This window comes from Mercenaria mercenaria, chromosome 4 (assembly GCF_021730395.1).
Source record: "Mercenaria mercenaria strain notata chromosome 4, MADL_Memer_1, whole genome shotgun sequence".
Lineage (NCBI taxonomy): Eukaryota > Metazoa > Mollusca > Bivalvia > Venerida > Veneridae > Mercenaria > Mercenaria mercenaria.
This window is the reverse complement of record NC_069364.1, coordinates 37,729,863-37,753,259: the sequence shown is the minus strand read 5'-3', so window position 1 is coordinate 37,753,259 and position 23,397 is coordinate 37,729,863. Positions and strand designations below refer to the sequence as shown.

Genomic DNA, 23,397 nt, shown 5'->3' with positions numbered 1-23,397 from the left:
GTTCCCGAGACTGAAATCTGAACTTGCTGGTAGACGCTATGACTCTCGAAACGGCCTAGGGGCAGCAATTTATCAGTGCCTTAAGGGTATACCTATTGAGGACTATCAAAAATGTTTTCAAAATTGGATTAAACGCTTGAAACTTTGTGTGAAGGTAAAAGGAGATTACTTTGAGGGAATGAAATCCTAAAGTTGTTGATTTGACTGCTAATTAAAGAAATAGAAGGTGGGTTGCAAAACTTTCCAATCACCCCTCGTATGGTGGAGGAAGTAACTGGTACACAGACTGACCTAATATAGTTCATATTACAACCAGTCTAACCAAACATCCCTGTATGGTGGAGGAAGTAACTGGTACACAGACTGACCTAATATTGTTCATATTACAACCAGTCTAACTAAACATCTCTGCATGGAAGAGGTAGTAACTGGTGCACAGACTGACCTAAAATAGTCAATATTACAACCAGTCTAATCAAATATCACTGTATGGAGGAGGTAGTAACTGGTGCACAGACTGACCTAAAATAGTCAATACTACAAGTCTAACCAAACACCTCTATATGGAGGAGGTAGTAACTGGTACACAGATTGACCTAGAATAGTCAATATTACAACCAGTCTAACTAAACATCTGTATATGCAGGAGGTAGTAACTGGTACACAGACTGATCTAAAATAGCCAGTATTACAACCAGTCTAACCAAACATCTCTGTATGGCGGGGGTAGTAACTGGTACACAGATTGATCTAAAATAGCCAGTATTACAACTAGTCTAACCAAACATCTCTGTGTGGAAGAGGTAGTAACTGGCACACATGCTGACCTAAAAAGTTAATATCACAACCAGTCTAACTAAACATCTCTGCATGGTTGAAGTAGTAACTGGTACACAGACTGACCTAAAAATTAAAGTTAATGTCACAACCAGTCTAGCCAAAAACCTGTAAATGGAGTGGGCAATAACTGGTACACAGACTAACCTGACATTACATCAGCAAAGCCTGTGCAGTCCTATGCATTTTTTTACTATTTAAGGTAAGGTATACAATCTCATACTGAACTAACTCTGTAATTATTCATTCACCTTGTAGAAACCCAATGATGCTGCCAAAATATTCTCAAATATTTACCTTTGCATAGATGATAAAGTGCCAACATTGCTGCCAAACATTTACCTCTGCATAGATGAAAAAGTGCCAACGTTGCTGCCAAACACTTACCCTTGCACAGATGATAAAGGGCCAACATTGCTGTGAAATATATACCTTTGCATAGACGATAAAGTGCTAATGTTGCTGCCAAACATTTACTTTTGCATAGATGATAAAATACCAACACTGCTGCCAACAGTTACCTTTGCATAGATGATAAAATGCCAATATTGCTGCCAAACATTTACCTTTGCATAGATGATAAGGTGCTAACATTGCTGCCAAACATTCACCTTTGCATGGATGATAAAGTGCCAACATTTCTGCCAAACCATTACCTTTGCATAGATGATAAAGTGCCAGTGTTGCGGCCAAACATTTACCTTTGCATAGATGATAAGGTGCTAACATTGCTGCCAAACATTTACCTTTGCATAGATGATAAAGTACCAGTGTTGCTGCCAAACATTTACCTTTGCATAGATGATAAAATGCCAACATTGCTGCCAAACATTTACCTTTGCATAGATGATAAAGTGCTAACATTGCTGCCAAACATTTACCTTTGCATAGATAATAAAGTGCCAGTGTTGCTGCCAAACATTTACCTTTGCATAGATGATAAAGTACCAGTGTTGCTGCCAAACATTTACCTTTGCATAGATGATAAAATGCCAACATTACTGCCAAACATTTACCTTTGCATAGATGATAAAATGCCAACATTTCTGCCAAACATTTACCTTTGCATAGATGATAAAGTGCCAACATTTCTGCCAAACATTTACCTTTGCATAGATGATAAAGTGCCAACATTGCTGCCAAACATTTACCTTTGCATAGATGATAAAGGGCCAACATTGCTGCGAAATATATACCTTTGCATAGACGATAAAGTACCAGTGTTGCTGCCAAACATTTACCTTTGCATAGATGATAAAGTGCCAACATTGCTTCCAAACAGTTACCTTTGCATAGATGATAAAGTGCCAACATTGCTTCCAAACAGTTACCTTTGCATAGATGATAAAATGCCAACATTTCTGCCAAACATTTACCTTTGCATAGATGATAAAGTGCCAACATTGCTGCCAAACATTTACCTTTGCATAGATGATAAAATGCCAACATTGCTGCCAAACATTTACCTTTGCATAGATGATAAAGTGCCAACATTGCTGCCAAACATTTACCTTTGCATAGATGATAAAATGCCAGTGTTACTGCCAAACCATTACCTTTGCATAGATGATAAAGTGCTAACATTTCTGCCAAACATTTACCTTTGCATAGATGATAAAATGCCAGTGTTACTGCCAAACCATTACCTTTGCATAGATGATAAGGTGCTAATATTGCTGCCAAACATTTACCTTTGCATAGATGATAAAGTGCCAACATTTCTGCCAAACATTTACCTTTGCATAGATGATAAAGTGCCAACATTTCTGCCAAACATTTACCTTTGCATAGATGATAAAATGCCAACATTTCTGCCAAACATTTACCTTTGCATAGATGATAAAGTGCCAACATTGCTGCCAAACATTTACCTTTGCATAGATGATAAAGTGCCAACATTTCTGCCAAACATTTACCTTTGCATAGATGATAAAGTGCCAACATTTCTGCCAAACATTTACCTTTGCATAGATGATAAAGTGCCAACATTTCTGCCAAACATTTACCTTTGCATAGATGATAAAATGCCAACATTTCTGCCAAACATTTACCTTTGCATAGATGATAAAGTACCAGTGTTGCTGCCAAACATTTACCTTTGCATAGATGATAAAATGCCAGTGTTACTGCCAAACATTTACCTTTGCATAGATGATAAAGGGCCAGTGTTGCTGCCAAATGTTCAGCTTCTTTAACATTTCCACACAAAATATCTGGACAAAGCTCAAGCCGACCATCTTTTTGTCTTTCAACTGAAACTCTATAAAATGCAGACAAAACATAAAGTTACATTTTTGGCTCTAGAGTGTAATGTTGACTGGTAAATTCATCAAACGCAATTACACATTCAATTTTTTTGATAAATTGTTATAAAATCAGTCAATTACAGATACACAGTTTTATGTTCAGTTTTAGAAACACAATTATACATTCAGTCAGTTATAGATACACAGTTACACATTCAGTCAGTTATAGATAAACAATTATACAGTCAGTCAGTTACAGACACACAGTTACACATTCAAGCACTTATAGATATACAGTTACACCTTCAGTCAGTAACAGATACACAGTTACACATTCAAACACTCATAGATATACAGTTACACCTACAGTCAGTAATAGATACACAGTTACACATTCAAGCACTTTTAGATATACAGTTACACCTTCAGTCAGTAATAGATATACAGTTACACCTTTAGTCAGTAATAGATACACAGGTACACATTCAAGCACTTATAGATATACAGTTACACCTTAGTCAGTAATAGATAGTACACAGTTAACATTCAAGCACTTTTAGATATACAGTTACACCTTAGTCAGTAATAGATACACGTTCAAGCACTTATAGATATACAGTTACACCTTAGTCAGTAATAGATAGTACACAGTTACACATTCAAGCACTTATAGATATACAGTTACACCTTAGTCAGTAATAGATAGTACACAGTTACACATTCAAGCACTTATAGATATACAGTTACACCTTAGTCAGTAATAGATACACAGTTACACATTCAAGCACTTTTAGATATACAGTTACACCTTAGTCAGTAATAGATAGTACACAGTTACACATTCAAACACTTTTAGATATACAGTTACACCTAAGTCAGTAAAAGACACACAGTTACACATTCAAACACTTATAGATATACAGTTACACCTTAGTCAGTAATAGATACACAGTTACACATTCAAGCACTTTTATATATACAGTTACACCTTAGTCAGTAAAAGACACACAGTTACACTCAAACACTTATAGATATACAGTTACACCTTAGTCAGTAATAGATACACAGTTACACATTCAAACACTTATAGATATACAGTTACACCTTAGTCAGTAATAGATACACAGGTACACATTCAAGTACTTTTAGATATACAGTTACACCTTAGTCAGTAATAGATACAAAGTGGGCCGTAAGCAATCTGGTTCATACAGACGGATGAAGGTCAATGTTATCTATATATAGATTAGTTTGTAGGTCTTACCACAAATTTGTTGAGTGTGAGTAAATTGTGTCATTTATGTGGGCTGTAGGACCAAAATTGTTTATTAAGGTTTTAAGTTTGAAGGTGAAGGTCATATGAGGGTCAAGGTCATTTATATATAGGTCGGTTTTAAGGTCTTGCCATGTGATAATGAACTAAATTGGGTCATTTATGTGGGTTGTAGGCAATCTAGTTCATACGTACATATGGATGGATGGACAGTTCAATTGCTATATGCCTTGGGGCATCAAAATATTTCCTGAAAGACAAATATTATCTTTCTTACTATGTTAAACTTACACCATGAAACACAAGAGCTGTCCGTAAGACAGCCAACTATTCAAACTGTTGTCCCATATTACCCTAAATGTTTAAATATCGAGTTTCAATCCAGTTTTGGAGACAGTAACTTGCATGCAAAACTTAAACCAGGATTTTCTAAATCCAAAAGGTGGCACAATTTGGCCAAAATGCATGTCAGAGTTATGGGACTTGATGCTATCACCTAGTTTTTTAACCCCGAAGACACATGTAAAGTTTCAATTCAATATCTGCGTTACTTTTGGAGATAGTAACTTGCATGCAAAACTTTAACCAAGATTTTCTAAGTCCATAAGGGGGCATAATTTGGCCAAAACACATGTCAAAGTTATGAGTCTTGATCTAGTGAGGTTGGTAATTGACCATGACCCTAGGCCCAAGAATTCTCAAGTTATCATCCAGAAACCATTTAACTGTTATGTGTCACTGTGACCTTGCCCTTTGACCTACTCACCTCAAAGTTGAACTTGACTTGTATTTTATCATGTTACACCTGTGTACCAAAATTTATGATCCTAGGCCCAAGCATTCATCCGGAAACCGTTTAACTGTTCCAGGTCACTGTGACATTGACCTTCGACCTACTGAACTCAAAGTCGAACCTGACCTTTATTTTGTGATGTTACACCTGTGTACCAAAATTTATGACCCTAGGCCCAAGTGTTCTCAAGTTATCATCCGGAAACCGTTTAACTGTTCAGAGTCGTTGTGACCTTGACCTTTGACCTACTGACCTCAAAGTCAAAGCTGACCTGTATTTCATGATGTTACACCTGTGTACCAAAATTTATGATCCTAGGCCCAAGCGTTCTCAAATTATCATCCGGAAACCATTTAACTGTTCAGGGTCACTGTGACCTTGACCTTTTACCTACTGACCTCAAGTCGAACTTGACCTGTATTTTCTGATGTTACACCTGTGTACCAAAAATTATTTAAATCTGTCAAGCCTTTTATGAGTTATTGTCCGGAAACTATGAAAACCAACGGACAGACAGACCTTCCGACCATCAAGCTCACTTTTATATACGCCCCAAACTTCGTTTTGTGGGGGTATAATAACAGACTCTTATTAATGCTGTCATTCCACCCGCATCTGTAGCATCACAGCTAATATAATATAGCACACCACATATAAATATGGTACAAATACAATGTCAATCATGTCAGGTTTGTCGAATTACAGACTTCAGAGACTCGATATTTGATACTGAAAATGTTTACACCTTGGACAATCTTGTGAATTGTCTGCTTATTTTAAACTGTTGTAATATTTCTAATAAACTTTATATTTTAAACTGCCCTTGGTCCTACAAACAAATGAACCTCGAGCCAATAGTTTGGACTACTGATCAAAAAGCCATTCCGTAAGTATTTTATTACACAACATTAACAAGATGTGTTTCTAAAACATACATAGATAGGGTTCATCCACCTAACAAACTGGCAGTTCTAGTGCAGTAGCATTATTCAGTTATCGTTTTAAATTTCATGGTCACTGTGAACTTGTCCTTTGACCTACTGCCCCAAAAATAAACAAGAGCACCGCCTTGCGGGTGCTGACGCTCATCTGATTTTTTTTGTATAATAGAAATATTGTCCTACCCATGATTTTCTAAGTCTAAAAAGGGCCATCACTCTTGCAAAAAGCAGGATAGAGTTATGTTTCTTGATGTACAGTGTCCACTTATGATGGTGAAAAACTGTTGCAGTTTTAAAGCAATAGCTTGATAGTTTATGAGAAAAGTGTTTTAAACATATATTCAACCAAGAAATGATTTTTCTAAGTCCAAAAGGGGCAATAATTATTGCAAAAAGCAGGATGGAGTTATGTTGCTTGCTGTACAGGGTCAGCTTATGATGGTGAACAAGAGTTGCAAGTTTTAAAGCAATAGCTTTGATAGTTTAAGAGAAAAAGTAGACCTAAACATAAAACTTAACCAAGAAATCTGATATTTTCTAAGTCCAAAAGGGGCCATAAATCTTGCAAAAAGCAGGATGGAGTTATGTTTCTTGCTGTACAGGGTCAGCTTATGATGGTGAACAAGTGTTGCAAGTTTTAAAGGAATAGCTTTGATAGTTTAGGATAAAAGCTGACCTAAACATAAAACTTAACCAAGAAAACTGATTTTCTAAGTCCAAAAGGGGCAATAATTCTTGCAAAAAGCAAGATGGAGTTATGTTTCTTGATGTACAGGGTCTGCTTATGATGGTGAACAAGTATTCCAAGTTTCAAAGCAAAAGCTTTGATAGTTTAGGAGAAAAGTTGACCTAAACATAAAACTTAACCAAGAAATCTGATATTTTCTAAGTACAAAAGGGGCCATAAATCTTGCAAAAAGCAAGATGGAGTTATGTTTCTTGCTATACAGGGTCAGCTTATGATGGTGAACAAGTATTCCAAGTTTCAAAGCAATAGCTTTGATAGTTTAGGAGAAAAGCTGACCTAAACATAAAACTTAACCAGGCAACGCCGACGCCGACGCCGACAACCGCTCAAGTGATGACAATAACTCATCATTTTTTTTCAAAAAATCAGATGAGCTAAAAAAGGGTCTTCTAATGATCACAGGCAATTATCCTATGAATTTTGACAACTGTAGACCATAGCATTTTTCAGATATCAAGCTTAAACCTTTTTCAGTCTCAAAGCCACTGTGAACTTGACCTTTGACCAACTGACCCCAAAAACTAGGGGTCATCTACTGACAACTAGCAAACATCATATAAAGTTCGATGCCTGTAGGCACAAGCGTTCTTCAGATATCAATCAGAAACCGTTTTCAGTATCAAGGTCACTGTGAACTTGACCTTTGTCCTACTAACCCCCAAAACAATAGGGGTCTTCTAATGACCACAGTTAATTATCTTTGAACTTTGACATCTGTAGGCCGAATGTTCTTTAGATACGACTAAAAAGACGTATTCAGGCTCAAGGTCACTGTGACCTTGACCTTTGACCTACTGACCCCACCCCAAAAAAACCTGCTGGCCAAAGTCTTCTTCAGTTATCGAACAGAAACTGTTTTCAATTTCAACGCACTGTGACCTCAAAATATTTGGGTCATCCACAGACCAAAGGCAATCATCCTATGAAGTCTGGCACCTGTAGGCAAAAGCATTCTTCAGTTATCTTCAGTTTAAAGATCACTGTGACCTTTACCTTTGACCAACTGACCCCAAAAACAATTTACTGGCCACAAGCAATCATCCTATGAATTTTACGCCTGTAGGCCAAAGCATTCTTCAGTTATTTATCGAAACCATTTTCCAGTATCAAGCTCACTATGAATTTGGCCTTTGACCTACTGACCATAAAAATTACAGGGGTCAACTACTGACAACTGGCAATCATCCTATGACGTTTGATGACTGTAGACCAAAGCGTTCTTCAGTTATCAATCAGAAAACCTTTTCAGTCCCACAGTTACTGTGGTCTTGACCTTTTACCAACTGACTACGAAAACAATAGGGTCCTCTAATCGCCTCGTTCAAATATGGATTATTACTGCTGTGTACTATGCCAATAGAATTCAGTACTGTACTCAACACTGTTAAATAACCTCATAATGTTATAAAATCAGCTACTAACATTTCAAGCAAAAAAGTATGACATTAACATGTTAAGAGTGACAAAAAATAAAACATGATAAAACTCACCTGCATTTGAAGGAACTTCCTCTCAGACTGATTTTTTGAAACTTTGGCGGTGGACTTTTCTGTAAATGTTTACGGCACCAGTCTATGAGGAACTGTTTTGGAGATTTTCCTGTCCACTGCTGACGTGTGTACTCAAAATTACGTACTGAACTGACAATTTCAACAACTTTTTCTAAAAATGAAATATACATGAATATAAAATGAACTAGCTTCTAGAAAATGTAAAACAAGAATGATGTCAACATTGTATGAAAATGCTTGACAGAACTATTTTGAGTCAAAACAGACCCTAGTTTGTATGTTTGTTTTTAGTCTAGTGTCGTTTTTCAACAGTATTTCATTTACTAAATGGCACACATTTAACCTAACCAGTGTTCCTGAATTCTGTACTGGTACAAACCTGTTCTCCGCAAGCAACTGCCAACTTCTTCACATGATTCAGAGGTGGAGGACAAAATGACTTCTGACACAGTATCTTCTATCAAATTGTCACAAGAGAACATATGCCTAACCAAGAGATTGAGCTCAACACTTCGCAATCCAGAGATCTGCACTTTCTCTATTGAGCTAAGCGGGCTGGTTGTTATGAAGGCCCTAGATCCCTCACCATAACTTCACAGAATGCTTGAAATATTTTCGTAAAGGGTCACCCATGGAAAATATCTGTGTAATTATTTTGAAATTGGGTCAACAAGGTACCCCCGGGTGTGGCATAGATTGACCCCAAGGTCATGATTTGAACACTCTTGGTAGAGAACCACTGCAGCATGCCACATACTAAATATCTAAGCTCTGGGCCTTATGGTTAAAGACAATAATTTTTTTAAAGTTTTTTCCCTAAATAAGTCTATTTAAACAATGTGCCCCTGGGGCGGGGTCAGTTTTAAACCCAGGGGGATAATTTGAACAATCTTGGTAAAGGATTACTACACTATGCTACATACCAAATATCAAAGCTCTAGGCCATGTGGTTTTGTACAAGAAGATTTTCAAAGTTTTCCCTATATAACTCTACATAAACCACCACGGCAGGGCAATATCTGACCCCAGGGGGATAATTTGAACAATCTTGGTAGAGGACCATTAGATGATACTGCATACAAAGTATCAAAGCCCTAGGCCCAGTGGTTTTGGACAAGAAGATTTTCAAAGTTTTTCTTTTGGTTGCCATGGCAACCAGAGTTCTGTATATGGAATTCAATTCTTTGAATAATTTTATTAAAGAAGACCATCCAAGGAACATCCCTGTGAAGTTTCATCAAAACTGGCATGGTGGTTTAGGAGATGTTGTTTAAAGGAAAGTGTGGACGTTATTATTCAGCATGTGAAGTTGTGCACCTAATGTTTTTTGGTCGGGTTTTAACTAAGATATAGCAGAGTTATGGTTCTTGACTGAAGTAAAAAAATATGCCATAACTCTGATTAAATCCCAAACAATACCCAAGGTGCACAACTTCACATGCTGAATAACAATCCTATGATATTTGATGACTGCTTTTTCAGATATGCACAATACTAATTCGGACAGACAGATGTACAGTTAAGGGGTAAGTGCCCCCACAACCCTTCCAAAAAAAAAAGACTATTTAACCTGTTCCAGGTGCACTTCAGGCACAGGCACCTAAGCAGAACTAAAGTCTGTTCCACCTATTACGTTTACCTTGTTTCTGAATTATCAGTATCGGTAAAATCGTCCAAAAAAAAAATATTTATATCCCATACATCAATATCTCTAGACCTTTTTTTCATTTTTTTAATAAAGTATATATTAAAGAAATAATCTTGGATTTTTTCTTTTTTCCCCATAGACCGTAATGCTGTATGACGTTACGTCGACTTTCCAATATGGCGGCGCCCGTAGCGCAATAAACTAGGGGTTAACTCAAAATTAAAATGCCTGAGTTAATATTTGAAAAGACTGTGTTTGTTATTGTATTATGTTAATTCTTGGGGGAATTCGTGACAGGCCACCTCAAAATGAAAAATAAATAAATAAATAAAATAAATAAATAAGAAAATAGAAAGAAACAAACACAAAAAACAAGGCGACTTCTAAAAAAACAAAACAAATGTGCATGCGAACATCTCGTTATCTTGAGAACACATGGGCATTATTCTTATATTAATTTTTCTGTCACTGAAACTCGAATGAAAAATATTATAAATACAGACATTTCAGAGTCTGTCATGGACGTACAGGCACAATATAAAAATTCGAGCTCTAAAGCATGCATTTTCATTTTGTAGTAGTGCATTTTGTTTACAATTACATGAAAGTTTCAACATAGTACTTAACGTTTCTGGTGACGCGAAAATATAACGCCAACACGTAATTTTCCATAAGCACACGGTCATTTCCGAAGGAGCATCATGGAAGGCAATGCAATTTTCCTGCCAAACGTCTGCTTCCGGTTCTATGGAGAAATTCATTATGTTGTATACGATGGCCCGATATTTACGTATATTTAAGCTGGATTTTCATTATGTTTCTATTCCCGTTTCCATCTTAACATTGTGTTCAACATCTGCCGAACAATGTATGAAAATGTATATATCGATCTAGCACAGGTTCTACAGAAATATGGTTTCGGAAGAATCGTGTTGAGTCATTAAAACTAGTATCATTCCCTGACGCCGACAAGGCTTGTAATTTATTTGGACATGATTTATGGAAATTTGTTTTTGTTTGTTTGGCTTTGAGTTTAACGTCGTTTTTCAAAAGTATTTCAGTCATGTAATGGCGGGCAGTTAGCTTAACCAGTGTTCCTGGATTCTGTACCAGTACCTGTTCTCCGCAAGTAACTGTCAACTTCCCCACATTAATTATCAGAGGTGGAGGATGAGTGATTTCAGACACAATGATTTTTATCAAATCGTCACGGAGAACATACGCCCCGTCCGATGATCCCGCGATCCGTAGACCAACGCTCTTCCTACTGAGCTAAGCCGGCGGGTTAAGGAAATTTAGCCCGTTTTCAAAATAATTGCACGCAGTATATGTTTTACTAAATTTGTTTTAAAAGCACTGATCCCAAGAAAGTATGACAACAACAAAAAAATAGATATCAGAAAATTATAAAGTTTTAATAGTTAATGACAGATTATGTTACAGAAACACATAAGATTTTTTTTTTTTTTTTTTTTTGGCGATTTATTCAAAATAACGGGATACTGGAGGTAAACTGCCTTAATCATAAAGCTTTAGATTTATTTAAATATTCCTCCGTGGTGTAATGGTCACGACCCCAGGGAAATTTTTATCGCGGCGGCGGCCCGGGTTCGATTCCCAACTCCAGCATGTTTTTATCTCTTAATTTGGCATTCTGAAACAGATTAGCAACACAACCTCGTGTTCATATATTCAAAATCTGACCAAACTTTAAGCAAAAATCTGGAAGTCAGTGCCTTTAAATGGCTAAACGCTAATGTAACAACTTGTGATTTTTTTGGCCACATACTGTTTAACTATGAAAGAAATAGTAAAGACAGGAAATGTTTCGGAAAAGATATGAAATATTTCGCACGTCAATTTTTTTTTTACTTCAACGTAAAATAAGTTTTAACAAGAGCTGTCGGATGACAGCGCGCTCGACTATTCGAAGAATTGATTGAAGAATGGGGTCAAAATATTTCCATAGTTTTTCAGACTAAACAAAAAAATGGATTAAACAAAAAATGTTCCTATATTTGTGGATTTCGATTAGTCTTGCACTAACTGGCAATGTGTGACCATGATGGCAAATATGTTAAGTTATATGTCTGGCAAAACATGGACTTATATGAAAAATTTAACTAATTTCCAAGTCCAAAAAGGGCCATAATTCAGTCAAAATAGTTGACAGAGTTATGTACTCTTGCCTAGAGATGGAAATCATGTTGATAAACTAGTGTTAAAAGTTTCAAAGCCACAGTTCAAATAGTTTTGACAAAACGCTGACTTGTTAAAAAAAACTGAACAAATTTCAAAGTCCAAAAAGGGCCATAATTCAGTCAAAATAGTTGTCAGAGTTATGTACTCTTGTCTACAGATGGAAATCATAATGATAAACAAGTGTTTAAAGTTTAAAAGCCAAAAGGTCAAATAGTCTTGACAAAACATGGACATATATAAAACAAAACCAATTTCCAAGTTCAAAAGGGCCATAATTCAGCCAAAAAAGACGAGAGAGTTACGTACTCTTGCCTATTGATAGAGACTATTATACTGAACAAGATATAAAAGTTTCAAAGCCATATGTCAAACACTTTACACAAAATATAAACTGGTACGAAAAACTTAACCAAGAGTTCTAAGTCAAAAGGGGCCATAATTCAGTCAAAATGCTTGATGGAGTTATGTACTCTTGCCTACAACTGGACATTGTGATGGTAAACAAGTGTTGAAAGTTTCAAAGCTTTATCTCAAAAGACTTTGTCAAAATGTGGACTGGTATGAAAAACTTAACCAAGATTTCTAAGTCAAAAAGGGGCCATAATTCAACCAAAATTCTTCATGGAGTTATGTACTCTTGCCTACAACTGGACATGGTGATGGTAAACAAGTGTTGAAAGTTTCAAAGCTTTTTCTCAAAAAACTTTGTCAAAATATGAACTGGTACGAAAAACTTAACCAAGATTTCTAAGTCAAAAGGGGCCATAATTCAGTCAAAATGCTTGACAGAGTTATGTACTCTTGCCTATAACTGGACATGGTGATGGTAAACAAGTGTTGAAAGTTTCAAAGCTTTATCTCAAAAGACTTTGTCAAAATGTGGACTGGTACGAAAAACTTAACCAGGGTGTGACGCCGACGCCGACACCGACGCCGACGCCGTGGTGAGTAGGATAGCTCTACTTATTCTTCGAATAGTCGAGCTAAAAAGGTTTTCTTTTTACGATGCTGGCTTTTAGAAAGAAGAAATTGATGTTCGCGATTTGCATAAGCGATTTAACCGAACAATTCGAAAGAAAAATAGACAAACTGCGTGTGCAACAGTTTAAACAGTTCAGATACATGTTAGACCACGTATTAGTAAAGAAAAACATTTCAAATATGATTGTGTGCGACATTAGTGACTTCCCATAATTAATTATAGACGTGAATGAATATTGATGTGGGTTTTCTTAGCGACATAGCATTTTTTGTAAACAAATCCGAATCGGCTAGTGCTTCACAAATATATTGAAATACCTGTGTCAGGTATGTCCTAATATAGATGATGACGATATGATATTTACGACGGCAGCGGATAATGAAATCGGTACTATTTACTAACATACGATTTTGTGTGGAATTGCGCGTGGATTCTGTACGCCTGTTTTAAGTATCTATGCGTGCATGGAAAAATCGACTAATTTTGGGAACAGTGATCTTCATGCTAAGATTTTTACTCAATTCACGCATGTTTTCCTTTCGGCCTGCCTCGATTTCATTTCTGAAACTATGTCCGTGTCATAACAAAAAAATATTTATACGTGTCACGTGCCAGACAGAATACACGAGTGTGAATGAAAGGCGGGAAAAGTGAGGTATCAGTCAGTCTCCACAGATTTTATTGACTTCTGCACAAGTGCGAGATACAGTACATAATCGGTGACATGATTCTATTACGTCAGGAAATGTTGACTGACATACTTCCAGCGATTAATTAAGGACGCTAAAAGCATGACCAAGACTTCAAATTCAAAGGGAACGAGACAGAAAAAGAAAAGAAATGCTTAATGAACAGAAATTTATCAAAAAAGATAATATTTCTTAGATCGGTAATGTCAAAATTGCGTTCATTAAAGTAGCAACTTATAGTTAAAAAGAAAGGAAAACGTCCGTAATTAATTAAAAGAGGTGATCAAACACCCACCCACCCATATTTTATACATTTTTACAATTAACCCATCACCCATAAAGACGGTTTTTGTGAGGACCACCACCATAATTATGATTTTTGGATGGACCCCACCGCCCATAATTATGATTTTCCGATGGAACCCACCACCTGTCATTAAAAGATTCGGTTACCGTCGGACACCGCCCCTCCCCCCATAAATTTAATTCTGGAATCGCCATTATAAATATGTTCAAGTTCCGAGTAGGCTCTATGACTGCTCTCTGGATCGTTCATACAAGTTATTTAAGTCAAATATAAATCTGGTATAATAATAATGATAAATATGATAAAAATAAATAGAGAGAATGGGCTCGCGGTCCGATTTCGCTTTAAAAGAAATCTAAAGCAGCCCTCGGATCAAGAGTAAGTCACGAGCTTAAAAGAAAAAGGAGATGCTTCCATATAAACAGCAAAATTTAAAAAAGAAATGAAATAAAATAGATAGGTTGATAAAACGATAAACAATTAAGTATTGTTTAAATATATATTTCAAGAAGTAGAGTATAATTCTAGCGTGACATAGATACGTCAAGATTTCTATCTTCTATCAGCTGATTGTGTATTTAAACCTAGAGGTAATATTTCCCTTGTGCGCCTCGTATAAATCTGCATATGGCCACAGCAAGATTACGTCATTTGTCTAATATGTCACAAGTTTCTTTCGGAGAAAAAGAATTCTCTTGCATACACAGCCGGTGAATATTGTTTATTGAAGTTCAAAACTGACCATTGTGAAAGAAATTGGATATGTGGCGGACTGTAAATACTTCAGTAAGGATGCTAAAATACAGGTTATCTTTGAACCATGCATTTAGAAATGATGTTATTTTGAACAAGTCATCGTTTCAAGGGCATGGTGCGATTGAGGCCTGAATTTCACCGATGTTTAAAAGAGCTTGTTTGTTTACAATTTACTCATCGAGGATTGGATAGAGCTACTGAAGACTTGGAAGAATTTTGGAGTGTATATAACTTTGTTAAAAGTGAGTCAATTTACATTTTTGTTAGATCTAAATAATGTGTTCATTGTTATAGCTTTTTCTTAAATACAACATTTCATTTCACTCATGCATTCATAAACGAAATGAGTCTTGAATCGCTCCCGATAAAATTCACGTGAATTTTCCCGTAATACTCCAAATTTAGAGAGCAAACTCCAATGGCGACAAGAAATTACAATGGGAGACTGCCGTTGAAAATATAAATTTGTCATTTATTTGGATATTTGGCAAAGCAGAAAAAAATCGTTAAATTTCTCGAGGGTGACTTTTTTTTAGTTTATCAAACCATGTTTACTTTGCCGGTAAGTGTCGTAGTTTTGTCATGTGACACCAAAGTTGGGGTAAACCTTTGGAATGGAACAGACTTTACCAACCTTCTGCAAGGGATGACTTCCTCACTTGAAAGAATTCTACATCCCAAAAGAGGTTTCAAACCTACAGTAGTGAGAGGAAGGTGAATCAAAGTAGCAACTTTAACAACTCTGCCACCAAGGACTGGAAATATTTTAACAGCTTAAAACTGAGTGAACATCATAGAAAATATTTACAAAAAACAGTACACATATACCTTTGGGAACTGGTTCCTGTTCAGCATTCTGGAACAATGATAGTCCTAAATCTTCTCCTTCCTCTGATTGGTCAATATTTTTACCTTGTGTTGCCTCTTCTGATTGGACTTCTGCTGTGTCATGTGATCTTGATCCAGAGTATGATTGGGCGACTGTTGCACTATCACCTTGAACTTCATCAGAATCCTTTAATTTGAGTTCCGAATTGAAATCTGGGAGTTTTTCCAGTGAGCCCATTTCTGAAAGATAATTAACTTTAATTATTTAACTCAAATACTATAAAATCATTATAATTTACAGCTGGAAAGGAACTAAGTTTCATTGAGATCCTGGGTTGCACATGCCTTTTTCTAAAACAGGCTTATATTTTACCAATATTTCAAATAATAAAAACTAGATCTGTGTCTATAGGACACTGGTGCCCCCACTTCCTGTCACTGTATGGTCATATTACTTGTTGTCAATGCAAGACTAAGTAATCTTTCATATTGCATTGGACTGAGTGCAAGTAAAAAATATCAACAATAAACAAAAAGAGTAAAAAAACAAAAAATAATATTTTTTATTTTTTGGTGTGTGCGCGCGCGTGTGTGTGTGTGTGTGTGTGTTAAACCCCAGCTGAACAACATTCCTATAAAATTTCATAGCTCCAGGTGAAATACTTAACTTGAGATATGTGCAACAAAAACTTTTAAACCATTTATGCAAATTTATTATTGTCAAGCACTATCATTCTGGTCTTACTGAGCAAAATCCCAATTTAAACCCCATGTACACAATTTCACATGCTAAATAACAATTCTAGAATGTATGATGACTCTAGGTAAAATACTTTTTGAGATATGCATGACACAGACGGACAAAAGGATGGACAGACAGACATAAGGACTAGGCTAAATATTTTGGGGAAAACAATAATCTTGCTATGTTTGCTAAGCATCTTTGCAAAAATGAAGAATTTCATCACTGTATGCAATCTAAATACATGTACATATAATAGGAAGTTACGGTCATACCTCACATACTGTACTTACCTACAACCATCTCTCGGATTCGTTTGGAGATTTCTTTCAATTTAGACTTGTTCCCTGCTTTTTTCTCTTCTGAAGCCTCTTCTTTGGCATCAAGCAGTAAAGCAGTCAACTCTATGTATCTTTCATTCTGAAGAGTAGTGTGGTCAATCACAGAATTGTAGAATTGCAACATTCCGAATGAAAACTGAAGTGCTAAGTAGCCATTCCTTTCATAATAAATTGAAGCTTTTGGCAGCCTTTTTTTCACTGATTAAAACAATTCTTTTCATATAACCTGCTTTAGGATAACGCATATTTTTTCAAGTTATAACAGGAAATAAGCATACATGTATGTTAAAACTAGCACAAAATTAATGTGTTAAAGTTAAATCAAAATTATGCTGAAAAGCATTCATTTCCTTTCAGATTTGTTTTAATTATATTCTGTAGGGGGCTGTTCCACGTTTATATTTCACCATATAAAAACAAGTTTTAATGGAAAACTGTCAATGAAGAATTAATATGGATAATATCATTATTTTTAGCACGATCTTTGAAGTCATGAACGGTAATTACATTCAAGAATCAATTATTAGATCCAGTGGCCAAGATCTTATCCACTTGACTACCACTATATATATATACATATCTAGTTCCATGTTATCCCTTACAGTGTCTGGTTGTATGTCCTCATCACTCAAGCCTTCCTCCTCAGATCCACCTTCAGCATACTGTAATATCCAGTCCTTCTGCGATTCTTTCACTTCCTGTGGCTGGTCAAAATTTAGAACATACAAAACATCAATTACATATATGTATGGAACGCCTACACTGTCCTAACATGATGATTATTAGTTCATCAAGTGTTTTTTTTCCAATATATTTGGACCAATTCGTAATTTCTCTTGTAGATATACCAGTTTGTTATGTACATTTACCAGTCTGTTCAGTACATTCCTTAGTTTGTGCTGTGCATTCACAAGTTGGTGCTGTACCGAACTGTACCGAGTATAGGAAAAAGCACATGACAAACTAATAATCATCATGTGAAGGCAGTCTAGGTGATCCGTATATATAACTAATACACTTTACATTAGATTGGTACCTCTTTACAGCAAGCCCATTCTGATATAATGCCTTATCATAAGTCTTGTTACTATAAGTCTCAGAAATTAATCAAAACTTGTTTGTACTGTATTGGTTGTGTGGCTTGGTCATTAGCTTTGTATCAAGAATATACACAATTTCTGCAGCTCTGGCTAATATCATTCTGTGAAACAATGAGTGCAACTGCTCATGCAAGCTTATAATCTTTTTATTATACAGTGCTCCAGCTAGCTATTTATGGCAGGGCGCATCGCCCGTTCTGAAATTCGTTCCGCCCTGTTGCCTCGCCAGGCACCCTGCCCGTTTTTCAACCGTTCATTTTCTTTTTAGCCAACCTAAGTCCTTCCCTTTTTTGCCTCAGTGGTTATAATAAACTGCTTTATTGCCCCCTTTTTATCGAGTGATACACGCCAGGGGCACTGACATAATTAGCAAACAATTACCTGCTGTAATCGTGCCCGAGGCAGACAGTGATATTTTAGACTGCTCCACTAGCATTTAATAAAATCACTGAAGCTTAATAGTGTTAAAACAATATGCAAACCAGTCTGAAAATTATCTTCATTTTCGCGCCACCTGTCAAAGTGTACTTTCGATTTCGGTAACACAGTCGTAAATGTCCGTTTATACACAATTGAAACTTATGTCCAGACAACAGATATTTAAATCTCATTAATAACAAGAGCTGTCCGTAAGACAGCGCACCCAACTTTTCTCAGTGCTTGCCTCTGAATTAGAGCTTTGCCAGTAAAAAAAATTCCAAGTTAAAAAGGGACATAACTCTGCCAAAATTCAAACAGAGTTATGGCAATTGTGTCTCCTGGTGTAGACTTTGATAGTAAATAACCATTTTGAGTTTCAAGTCAAAAGCTTTAATAGTACCAGAGATATTTGACTTTATCAAAAATTGTAACAAAAATTCTAAGTTAAAAAGGGGCATAATTCTGTCAAAATTCAAATCAGAGTTATTGGGATTGTTTCTCCTAGTGTAGACTTTGATGGTAAATAAGTATTTTAAGTTTCAAATCAAAACCTTTGATAGTAACAGAGATATTTGACTTTATCAAAAACTTTAACCAACAATTCTAAGTTAAAAAGGGGCATAACTCTGTCAAAATTCAAATCAGAGTTATGGGAATCATGTCACCTGGTGTAGACTTTGATAGTAAATAACTATTTTGAGTTTCAAGTCAAAAGCTTTAATAGTAACAGAGATATTTGACTTTATCAAAAATTTTAACAAAAAATTCTAAGTAACAAAAGGGGCATTATTCTGTCAAAATTCAAGTCAGAGTTATGGGGATTGTTTCTCCTGGTGTAGACTCTGATGGTTAGTAAGTATTTTAAGTTTCAAGTCAATAGCTTTGATAGTAACAGAGATATTTGACTTTATTAAAAACTTCAACCAAAAATTCTAAGTTAAAAAGGGGCATAATTCTGTCAAAATTCAAATCAGAGTTATGGGGATTTTTTCTCCTGGTGTAGACTTTGATAGTAAGTAACTATTTTAAGTTTCAAGTTAATAGCTTTGATAGTAACAGAGATATTTGACTTTATCAAAAACTTTAATCAACGGCGACGGCGACGCCAACACTGACGCCGGGGCGAGTACAATAGCTCTACTTTTTCTTCGAAAAGTTGAGCTAAAAATTGATCACAATCAAATTTAGATAGGAAAATATTTTTACTTTATCGTTTTACAAGTTTTTGAAATCGAAAGTAGATTGTCACCTGCCGTGTAAAATTGCCGATTTTTCATGAACATTTCTTTGAAATTAGTTTAATAAGATGTAATGACACTGTAAACTTTAATGTCAGATTCTGTAAAATGCTGTTAAACTGTCTTTGCATCAGAATAATTGTTCAAGAATATTGTTTAAACTGGACATAAGGTGACTTTTAGAAAAGTGTAACCATACCCAGATATAAAATTTTGGATACCCGGAATACGTTCTATTAGAAGTGCTAAACTTGCATTTAGACTGTTGTAAGTTAAAAACTTTGCCTTATTTCATTTATTTAAGTGGAAGTTTAAACTTTATCTTCTGTATGTTGCACATATAAATTTATAAATATCAAGTACATGGAGAAGATGTGTTCTGAAATTGTAACAAGTAAAAAAGGCCTAAACAAGTTATTAAAATTCTTTAACACATAGATATTGATATTCAATATACAATTACAAAGAAATGTTACAAGTTGATGATCAATGACTGAACTGCGAAGTAAAATACCAGCAGCAGCATTTTTAGTTAATAGGTGTATTAGAGATGACAAACATAGCCTATCAAAACACAAAGTATGCCTTATACCATGCCTAAATTATGCCAAATACCATGCCTAAATTATGTCAAATTTCATGCCTAAATTATGTCAAAATGCACTGAATGCATGGACCAGTAACAATTTTTTCCCGGGGGTGCATGCCCCCAGACCCCGCTAGAAGTGCCCTTTTCGGTGCCAGCACCCTGCCTTTTTTGAATCCTAACTAGAGCACTGTTATATATGTTATAGTGTCACAAATGATGTCATGAGCCCCGGGTATGAAATCTGCACATTAAAGTGAAAAAATATTGACATCTAATTGACATCTAAGGTGCTATTGTAAATGAACAGAGATTGAAAATACTGCAGTCAAGGTAGCCAAACTAACTTTACCTGTCTAATGATCTTGATGAATTAGTAAAATACTGGAAATGGAAGACAATTTTTAATAACAATGCTGAGGATTTCAGACATGTTATATATAAACTTGCCTCCATGTATTCATTTCTAAATTAGTACATCAACATGTATTCAACACATGTACTCAGGAGTTACTAAACATTCCTTTCAAGATGTGTAATCATGAACTTCATGATGTGTTAATATTTTTCAAAGACAGTGTACCTGGGAGTTACTCAACACGTGTTCAAGATGTGTACTCAAAGTTACTGAATTTTGTTCCAAGATGTGTGCTAAGGAATTACCAGTAAACATTAATTTTTTTCAAGATATGCACTCAGGGTTTCTCAACACTTTTTCCCTGAAGATGCAATAAGTATATTCAGGAGTCACTCAGCATATTTTAAAGATGTTCAGGAATCACTCATCCTTCTTTTCTAACAAAATGTGTAGTTGAGAATTATTCAACATTCTTCGAGAATTGTTCAACATTCTCTGAGAATTATTCAACATTCTTCGAAAATTATTCAACATTCTTTGAGAATTATTCAACATTCTCCGAGAATTATTCAACATTCTTCGAGAATTATTCAACATTCTTCGGGAATTATTCAAAACTCTTCAAGAATTATTCAAAACTTTTAAAAACAGTGTACTGTGCAATTACAAAAGAAGGTGGTCATGATCACCAATAATTTAAAGAAATTCTCTACAATTACCTTTTCTGCTTTAGAATCTTTTGCTTTGACGTGGGGAGCAGCAGCAGCTTGTAGAGGCTCCACCTGCAGCTCCACATCAAACCTTGGGCGCTTCTTCTCTTCTTCACTCTGCAAAGTCTGAGAGAAGTTGGCTGGAAGCTTATCTATTCAGAAAATATTTTTTCATTATTGTCTATTACATCGGCTTCTTTTTATCTGAAAACTAAATAAGGACTTTTTTTAAATGAAAGTTTTTCTTTCATAACAACAAGATGGATGCTCCCCGAAATACGATTACTGCAAGAATGAAAGTGGAATTCATTGACTGGGGACATATAGCTTACTAATGTTGAACAATCAAAGGGCAATATCTCATTGTAAAATAATTCCACCGGAACATTCTTTTGGTTTTGGGTTTAATGCCATTTTTCAACAGAATTTCAGTTATTTATCCTAACCGATGTTCTTGGATTCCGAACCAGTACAAACCTGTTCTCTGCAAGTAACTGCCAACTTTCCCACATGAATCAGTGGCGGAGGAGAAATTATTTAAGACACAATGTCTTTTATCAAATCATCATGGAGAACATGGGCCCCACTCGGGGACTGAATTCACGACCCCACGATCTGCACTCTCCCTACTAAGCTAAGCGGGTGGGCCCATTGGAGCTTGAAGAAAATATGTGCACCTCCTCTTGAGAGTGAAGTATCCTCTGTTGGCTAGGCCAAAGCTTTATCTAGTTATTGATCAGAAACCATTTTCCGTCTCAAAGTTACTGTGACTTTGACCTTTGATCCACTGACCCCAAAATCAACAGGGGTCATCTACTGGCTATAACAATCATCCTGTTAAGTCTGACATCTGCAGGCCAAAGTGCAATGTTTTCAGTGACTTTTGATCTTTAATGGTGAAGAAAAAGTCCCAAGGTGCCCTCACAATATTTAAATGGTATATGAAAACCCAAGCCTTAAGGTGCCCTTACAATATGTTAATTGTATATGAAAACCCAAGCCTTAAGGTGCCCTCACAATATTTTAATGGTATATGAAAACCCAAGCCTTAAGGTGCCCTCACACTATGTTAATGGTATATGAAAACCCAAGCCTTAAGGTGCCCTCACAATATTTTAATGGTATATGAAAACCCAAGCCTTAAGGTGCCCTCACAATATTTTAATGGTATATGAAAACCCAAGCCTTAAGGTGCCCTCACAATATGTTAATGGTATATGAAAACCCAAGCCTTAAGGTGCCCTCACAATATTTTAATGGTATATGAAAACCCAAGCCTTAAAGTGCCCTCACAATATGTTAATGGTATATGAAAACCCAAGCCTTAAGGTGCCCTCACAATATTTTAATGGTATATGAAAACCCAAGCCTTAAGGTGCCCTCACAATATTTTAATGGTATATGAAAACCCAAGCCTTAAGGTGCCCTCACAATATGTTATGGTATATGAAAACCCAAGCCTTAAGGTGCCCTCACAATATTTTAATGGGTATATGAAAACCCAAGCCTTAAAGTGCCCTCACAATATGTTAATGGTATATGAAAACCAAGCCTTAAGGTGCCCTCACAATATTTTAATGGTATATGAAAACCCAAGCCTTAAGGTGCCCTAAGTATATCATTTTTAGACATGGGCAGGTGCCTTGCAGAACATACAACCTTCTGCATGGCTTCCTCACTTAAATTCCCAAACCATATAGTAGTGAGGGGCAAATAATATCAAGTGAGATACTCACCATTTTGCAGGTTAAGACAAAGCCAGTCAAGAGCGTCTATTAGATCACCTCCATGCAGTATGGTGTTCTCCATTGATTGTTCTATCTGTCTATGTGCAAAACCTGCTCCACTTAAACTTGTGTAAATATCCTAGAAAATCATGCTAATCATGCTCATAACGCTGACATTTGCAGATATACATAATGTCATAAAGTGCAATGTGACTTAAATCTTAATCACTCAAGATAAATGTTACAGTAAAGAATTCTACATTTTGTGCATGTATAACATTTACAATATCATGAGTAAACTGATCCAAGTGCCAGGTGTAACAAATTAAGTAAAAATAATACAAGGAAAAGTATCTTTTAATATCTAATAATGTAAGATGATATAAAGGGAAAAGTGATTTTTTGTTTAAATTT

At 35.8% G+C, this 23,397-nt stretch overlaps 1 protein-coding gene across 2 annotated transcripts in view; it reads right to left on the bottom strand.

The window, feature by feature from the left end:
* LOC123552813 (ATP-dependent RNA helicase dhx29-like) overlaps positions 1-23,397 on the bottom strand; it is an 89,567-nt gene that overhangs the window by 44,985 nt on the left and 21,185 nt on the right. For both annotated transcript variants that reach the window (XM_053540932.1, XM_053540933.1), the window contains exons 5-11: positions 22,993-23,122; positions 21,266-21,408; positions 17,447-17,548; positions 16,797-16,923; positions 15,762-16,001; positions 8,329-8,500; positions 2,979-3,097 (exon numbers count right to left, since the gene is read on the bottom strand). In XM_053540932.1, the coding sequence (XP_053396907.1) occupies positions 2,979-3,097; positions 8,329-8,500; positions 15,762-16,001; positions 16,797-16,923; positions 17,447-17,548; positions 21,266-21,408; positions 22,993-23,122 (1,033 nt within the window). The remainder of the gene's footprint in view (positions 1-2,978; positions 3,098-8,328; positions 8,501-15,761; positions 16,002-16,796; positions 16,924-17,446; positions 17,549-21,265; positions 21,409-22,992; positions 23,123-23,397) is intronic.